The sequence below is a fragment of the Onychostoma macrolepis genome, chromosome 02 (genome assembly GCF_012432095.1).
Source record: "Onychostoma macrolepis isolate SWU-2019 chromosome 02, ASM1243209v1, whole genome shotgun sequence".
Lineage (NCBI taxonomy): Eukaryota > Metazoa > Chordata > Actinopteri > Cypriniformes > Cyprinidae > Onychostoma > Onychostoma macrolepis.
The window spans coordinates 20,824,485-20,831,996 of NC_081156.1; the positions used below are offsets into that span (position 1 = coordinate 20,824,485).

Consider the following 7,512-nt stretch of genomic DNA (forward strand, 5'->3'; position numbering starts at 1 on the left):
GACCTTGAGCATAATGTAGAGGTTTTAAACTTCAAGAAAAACGTACAAGCCAAATCAATAAATGTACGCTTTTAATTAGACAATTATTGCAAATACAGCTTTAAACAATATTTGATAAAATAAAAAACCTCATCAAGAGTCCTTTAAGTTTACTTTATCGTTCATATGACAGTCTTTGTCCTATAGACCTTGCCTGTTCTAGTACAAAAAAAACCCAAAACTTAAGTGCACACCCATATTTTTTAATAGGTTTTTCGAAAGTAAAGTCCAAATACTGTGATGCATATTAACACACAAAAAAGAAAACAAGACAGCTACTTCCACTGGAAACCCCAGTGACTGACTCGGGTGTTAAAGGTGGTACTGAAACTGCAGTCTAGCCAGCATGCTAGTATTTCCTGGAGAGCAATAGTCTGGTTGGCAGAGATGTTGGAACTGCCTTCTATGGGGGCTCTATTGGCTATAAATCATGCAGCTGTTTGTCGATTTTTGATTTTAGGTGTTCCTTGTAGGCCAGAATGTCCCTGCTCCATTTTGTGATGGTCTGCTTTTCACAAACCCAGATCTCCTGAGCCACCTGCAAGGAAACAAACCAATTTTACTACAAAATAAAGACCTCATGTCAGCTGCATTAGCTTGACAGAGATAAAATGATAGTTAAATGTACAAGATGGGCAAGATCACATTACCTGCTGAATAAGCCTAAAGTCGTGGCTGACCAGCATCATTCCACCCTCAAATTCATTGATCGCCTCAGCCAGAGCATCAATAGTTTCAATGTCAAGGTGATTGGTCGGCTCATCGAGAAAGAGCATGTGGGGATTCTGCCAGGCCAGCCAGGCAAAGCAGACACGGCACTTCTGCCCATCAGACAGATTCCTAATAGGGCTCACCTAGTTTAAATAGATAAAGTAGGATTTATTTGCAGGTTAAAATAAAGTAAAAAAAAAAAAGGAAAAAAGAAAAGACAACCTACCTGCTGTTTGCCAGTGAGTCCATAGCGGCCAATGATTTTCCTCATTTCTTCCTTCTCTTTAATCTCAGGGTAACACTTCATCATGTATTCCAGAGGTGAAAGGTCAAGCTCCAGTTGCTCTGTTAGATGCTGGAGAAAGAAACAAAACCTCACAAGTTAATATTATTAAAACCAGTCTAAAGCCACTGAACTCAAATTATCTGGTGGTATTTTAAAGTTATTAATTTGGTCACTTAAGTTGGTGTCATTATCTTCACTTATCACTCTGATCCATTATAATTACTATATTACTACATAAAATGTCATGACAAATGGTCTAGCCAACAGACCTGATGATATCGTCCAATCTTCACATGGGAGTGTTTTCTAATCATACCATCTGTGGGCAGGAGCTGAAAGAGGAGATGTTTTATAAACCACAATACTTAAGACTCTAAATTACATAAAATGTGTGAACACCAAATTTAAATCCATTTGTTAAGATGTTCCTTACCTCTCCAGTAAGGAGCTTCAGCAAAGTAGACTTGCCCGCTCCATTGGGCCCCACAAGGGCCACCCGTGTGTCCAAGTCAATTCCAAACTCCAGGTTCTTATAAATGTGTGGCTATAGAACACAAAAAAATTGAGAACCTCAACCCAGAGAAAGATGCAACAAAAGGGTGTAATATGTGGTACTGTTTATTAGACCTGCGTACCGTATTATCCGAATACCTGAAGCTGACATTCTGAACCATAATGACAGGAGGAGGGATCTTCCCACAGGGAGGAAAATAAAATGACAGGGTCTGAAAGGAAAAAGCAGCTTGAGTGATTTTGCTACTAATTGAAATGTGGCATACATTAAAAAAAAATAAAAATGCAAACTTCTTGTGCCTGAGATCACGTGGAAATGGTTCTTTCATTACCTTGTCATTCACAACACGCTCAGTAAGACCTGAGGCAACCATCTTCTGTAGAGTCTTCTCTTTGCTCTGAGCTTGTCTGGCCAGCTTGGCAGAACCGTGACCAAACCGAGCAATGTAGTTCTGAGGATCAACAGGAACAGGTTTAGAAAACCACAACAATCACAAGAGGTTAGGCACAGAAGATTTCCATGTTAAGAAAGGTACATGTAGTAGTAGTTTACCTTCATGTGTGCTATCTGGTCCTGCTCCCAGTTAAACCGCTTCATCTGATTCTCCTCCAGTTCCTCTCGGGTCTTTATATACTGGTCATAGTTACCCTTTACAGAAGACGATAAATGATAAAATAAATGAAACTGCACATTTGTAATTATAATAAATATAAGGGCTTAGGAGGGACAGAATTAGTCTTTTTACCGTGTAATATTTCAGCTTGCGCTGATGCAGGTGAGTAATGTTGGTACAAACGCCATTAAGGAAGTCCTGAGAATGTGATATTAAAACCAGAATTCTTTTGAACCTGTCAGAGGAAGAAAAGAAAAACTTGAGCACACAGCTCTCAGCATAGTGTTTGCAAGTAACTGGATCATATTACTATAGGGTTAGGATTAGAGCACTGTAAAAAAGTGGTACTCTAACATCTTCAAACAAAACTGCATTTGAGTTGTGCTGACAGATCAGTTAAACGCTTCGGTCTAGTTTTTGTCAAAGCTCTATCCATACCAAGAACAAACTGCTTGATGGAAGAGCTACAATTCGGCCTTTTGTTAACATCATTTCATCAGCAACAATCCACATTAAACAAATTATAAACAAACCCTTTTATACAATATTCTCACATAGACTTGGTTTTGAAAATAATGACTTACTCTCTGAGCTCTTCCTCCAGCCACACACATGCATCCAAGTCAAGGTGGTTTGTTGGCTCATCCAAAAGCAACATGAAAGGCTTGAGAAACAGTGCCCTTAAGATTCCAGAAAAACCATGAGTTCATATGCTTGAAAGTTATATGCAAATGCATTCATAGAAACGCACAGGGATCAGAAAATACGCTTCATACAGTTTTTGTCACTGCACAGTTAGCATAACGCAACTGCGCTATCATTCGGCCTTTTTTTACATCATCTCCCAGCAGCTCTAAACTTTGGTATAAGATTCTGAAAGCTCACCGAGCAAGAGCAACACGCATCCTCCAGCCACCGCTGAAGTCTTTGAGTTTCTTCTGCTGCATGGCAGTAGTGAAGCCCAGACCGTGAAGGATCCGTGAGGCCCTCATCTCGGCTTTATCAGCATCCAGCTCCTCCAAACGCTCATACAGCTCCATCAGCTTTGCACAGTCAGCTAAAGTTTGATAAACAAAGGTAAATAATTAAATTCACAAGTTACAAATAAGTGTTCCTCAACCATGAGATTCCTTAAAAACTGAACAGAATTAAGGAGCCTTCTCAAGCTGAGATGACCAATATACCACGCCTAGGAAAGGAAGCTGTTACAAAAACAGTTCCTATGAAAACGTGGAAAGTTTTCATTTTGATCTGACCTATTAATGAAATAATTCTCCAGCAAAATGAGAAAATGTTCATTAAACACCATTACATGTTTATCCTTGCGCCGTCACTGCTTCTCAGACGTCTTGGAATCAAACAATTCATGTTAAACTAGTATGGTTTGAACAAGTAAACGCCAATTGTCTTTTCTAGGTGAACTAATCCTATCGAAATATGCCATTTGCATTTGATCAGTTTTTGAAACTCACAGTCCTCATGAGCAAGCCTTTCAGCCTCTCTCTCCAGCTTGATCCTCTCTTCATCTACCTCCATCACACACTCCAGAGCGGTCTTCTCACTGGGAGCCATCTCACGGGTCAAGTGGTAGATATCAATGTGTTCTGGAATCGGCACCTCCCTGTGACCAATCGCTGACAGCAGCATGGATTTGCCTACACAAACATTTAGATACAAGTAAGTTATCTAGAGCCTGTCAATTAAAGTTACTTCTAAAGTCATCAAGAGGAGATCTATTAGCCCAACATGAACAGATTATTCATTTACCAGTTCCATTGAGTCCAATAAGGCCATACCGACGGCCAGAGTTGAGCTCCAAACTAGTGTCACTGAGCAGCTCCTGTCCATGAAAGGTGAGAGACAAGCTGCTGATGTGCACATCAGTGCTGTTAGGATGAGATGCCAGCACGCCAGTCACTGCCCGAGCCTCAGTTTTCTTCAGTTCAAACTCATCCAGCTCCTTCGTCAAACTGGCAACCCCTGTAAAAGGAATATTCAAATGGGTTAAGGAAGCTGGTGAGTATCAGGTTTTGAAACATCTTTTTCAAAAGGTTTTGAAGCAGACCAATGCATAAAAAAATTAAAATAAATAAATAATAACAGACAGGCTGAACAAAAATCAACCCTCTACATTGCGAGTAAATCACTCGCATACGCCAGTGAATCTTCTCTCTGGGCGACTAAATGTGGCTATTAGTGACTAATATATGTGAATATTAGTCACTGGCTAATAAATTATCAGATTTTACTCGCCAGTGTGAGAGTGGGAAGCTAAGTATAAGTTTAGCACAGATATATTTTCACTCGCCGAACACTCCGAGCGCTTCAGAGTGTCGCTCTCCGTCAAGCGATCTGTGATATTTCTCAGTTCATCTCAATGGATGAACTGAGAAATATGGATCATCTCCTGTATTTGACGAACCGTAAACTGTAGTGTGAAGGCACACGACTCTGTCGCACACGCAAAGAAAGAAAGAGCGAGTCAGTCTTACATAACATGCAGAATTGACGCGCTACATGCAAACGATATTCTTTGTTGTATTTTCCTGTCAAAATAACGGAGTTCCTTAGGAATTCTTCAACTTTTAAGAACTGCCGGTTTCTCTGGTAGTGGGCGGAACTAATGTGCAAACAGCAATCTCATTGGCTGGTGCTCACCTATTATTGTCCCAGTTTTGATCTCAGCAAATCAATTTGAGCGAACGCACACAACCTGATTAATATTCATGAATCCAGCAGCTCATTAATTCTTAGTGTGTTTTATATTGTTATTAGTAGAATTATTATTATTATCATCTTATCAGTATTGTTCGTTTTCTCTTTTTTTAACAGAAACACTGAAAGACCAAAAAAGCACCACCACCAGTCCTAAGTTCAGTTAAAATTACTAATATGCATTCATACATGGTTACCAAATTTAAATTTTAATTACTAAAGTTATATCATTAAATAATAGGCCTACTTGATTATCATATTATAATGCTTGACTGACTGATGTTAAGTGTACTTTCAGATATTTAAAAAGCTGTGCCATTTTACAAACATATACAGTAGTGGTCAGAATTATTGGCACCCTTGGTAAATGTGATCAAAGGCACACAAAATTGGTCACTGAGCACAAAACAAGCTTCTGCTATGGCCATTCCAGTCCTCTGATCTGAACCCTATAGAAAATGAGTGGGGTGAACTGAAGAGAAGCACCAACATGGAGCTGGGAATCTAAAGGGTCTGGAGTGATTCTGGATGAAGGAATGGTCTCTGATCTCTTGTCAGGCATCTCTAACCTCATCAGGCATTATAGGAGAAAATTTAGAGCTGTTAAACTGGCAAATGGAGGTTTCAAAAAGTATTGAATAAAAGGGTGCCGTTAATTGTGGCCAATGTGTATTAGCAAAATGCACTGTCTATTGTCAATAGCACGGCAATGAAGCAAACAGTATTAAAATTTCTCTTCAAATAGCCGTTTTTAATCTGCTATGAGGTTTACCAAATAACAGATACAGAGAGGGAGAAAAAAAGAAAGAAAAAAAGTCAGTTTTGGATTATTTCAGTTATTCACTGTCGCTTAGCAATATCCTGTTAGCCAGCGCCACCAAGTCATGGTTTTATGTAACAGCAGTGTCTCCAGGGCACATGACCAAAAACATAATACTTACTCTCTGACCAGACATATTAAAAGACATTCACTCGTTTTGGATGTTATGTATATATAAAAAAAAAAAAAAAAAAAAAAAAAGGACATTCACTCAAATTCTAATGTTTATTGTATATTTGTTGTTTTGGTGTGAACAGGCTTTAAGACTGCCCTTGAATGTTTCTTCTTACCATTGACCTCAGCAGCTTCATTCTGCTGGTTCTCGGGTTTCTCTGCATCACCATTCACTCCATCCTCTGGTTTCTTTGTACGTTGACGAGCTTTGGCTGCTTCTTTCTTCTTTGCCGCCTTCTTTTTTGCTAAATCAGATGGCATTTTAACTGTGAATACCAGGAACAGAACACCTCTGAAAACCTGTGAGAGAGAGACAAAAAATTTTGTTGGAGGTAAAGACGGTCTCATAGGATTACAGAAAAAATACGTTACAAAGTACACACTGTTCCCAAACGTACTTCCTGTTTAATCAACATTCGATTCGTCTAAAAACTTATACTTTGTTCACAGGGTTGTTTTAAGGTCTCTTTTTAAGATCCGCCGAGCCGCAAGCACCAGAGGGCACAGTGGTTCGGCTCGGCTCACGTGGAGTCGGCCAGTACTTTTCCCTGACGCAGTGTAGGCGCAATAACTACAATGGTGACGTGATACCGGCACAACATAAAGACTCCACGGCAAATTACACCTATGATATCGCGATGAATTTTAAAAGCACAAATAACGAATAAAATAACGAAAAATCAGAGTTCTGCTCTTAAGAGAAAAAAGCGTGTCTGTTAACTCTAAGGCCCGACCAATGAGCCACTTCACCATGCTAACTCTAGCTATAAAACACCGGTGTATCCCAGATCACGAGTAAATCTTGCTACCTGGACATAGAACAACTGCGGTTTGTATCCAAATTGTGATAAGGTAAGTAAGTTCAGCAAATTAATGTGGAATCAATCGAAAAAACATGTTAGACTAGTTGAGGAGCGCACGCTAGTCTCCGTTACCACGAGCTAGCCGGCGAGCTAACAGCCGGTAAAACTAGCCTGTTAATCCGAAAGACGTCCAGAGAAAAAAATTGTACGAATAAATGAGGTTATGAGTTTTTTGTAGACATCGATCATCACAGATATAGATAGTTAACACGAGTAAATAAGCAATTTTAGTTGAATTAGGCCGTTGTCTTACCTAGCTCTCTTCCTGACGAGGCGCTAGCACCAGAGAAGCGGTCTCATGGCTCGCGCTACAAGCGGTAAGAGGCGCGTGTCACCAATACCGGCTCGGCAGCCAATCAGAGGCCGATACACAAGAACTCTCCACCCACTTTTTTGCATATGGATGAGAGAGCGTTTTCTGGGCGTGGTTTGTTTCACGGTTTAGTCACAAACGATGACCTAAAAAGAGTAATATAATCAACTAGCAATGTGAATCATACAGACATATATGCTTATAATTTATAGTGCCTTTTCTTCCCTAGAGAAACAATTCATGCAAAAAATACAATTCTATCACTAGTATTTACTCATGTTTTCGCAAACCCCCATGACTTTGTCATCTATAGAGCAGATTTTTTTGAAGAAGAATTATCTATACACATTTTAAATGTAATGAAAGCGGGTTCGATTCATGAATGAATCATTCGGACTGGTTTTGTGAACTGGATTAACGACGATAATGATGAATTTGTATTTATTTTATTAATCTTGTTCAAA

The 7,512-nt window shown here is 39.4% G+C and overlaps 1 protein-coding gene and 1 non-coding gene across 3 annotated transcripts; both read right to left on the reverse strand.

Moving 5' to 3' along the window:
- Positions 1 to 54: 54 nt before the first annotated feature.
- Positions 55 to 7,133, reverse strand: abcf2a (ATP-binding cassette, sub-family F (GCN20), member 2a). 2 transcript variants are annotated; one of them, XM_058755425.1, is made up of 15 exons: positions 6,989 to 7,133; positions 5,989 to 6,172; positions 3,931 to 4,143; positions 3,636 to 3,818; positions 3,049 to 3,220; positions 2,748 to 2,843; positions 2,296 to 2,398; positions 2,103 to 2,198; positions 1,882 to 2,001; positions 1,672 to 1,761; positions 1,470 to 1,580; positions 1,306 to 1,368; positions 977 to 1,105; positions 690 to 893; positions 55 to 577 (listed from the first exon to the last, which is right to left on the reverse strand). In XM_058755425.1, the coding sequence occupies exons 2-15, from the start codon at positions 6,131 to 6,133 to the stop codon at positions 461 to 463; spliced, it is 1,842 nt and encodes a 613-aa protein (XP_058611408.1). In that variant the 5' UTR covers positions 6,134 to 6,172; positions 6,989 to 7,133; the 3' UTR covers positions 55 to 460. The 2 variants fall into 2 exon arrangements, with proteins under 2 accessions (XP_058611408.1, XP_058611399.1); XM_058755416.1 differs by lacking the exon at positions 6,989 to 7,133 and adding an exon at positions 6,271 to 6,427.
- Positions 2,547 to 2,664, reverse strand: LOC131533477 (small nucleolar RNA SNORD89). Its single transcript, XR_009269123.1, has one exon. It is a non-coding gene; the product is annotated as a small nucleolar RNA SNORD89 (small nucleolar RNA).
- Positions 7,134 to 7,512: the final 379 nt, after the last annotated feature.

Excerpts from the sequence above, each read along its gene's own strand:
- abcf2a (XM_058755416.1), bottom strand. Across the intron at positions 2,199-2,295 it reads GCAAGCTGAAATATTACACG|GGTAACTATGACCAGTATAT; the intron begins GTAAAAAGACTA and ends TCTTCTGTAAAG. Across the intron at positions 2,002-2,102 it reads ACCAGATAGCACACATGAAG|AACTACATTGCTCGGTTTGG; the intron begins GTAAACTACTAC and ends GTTGATCCTCAG.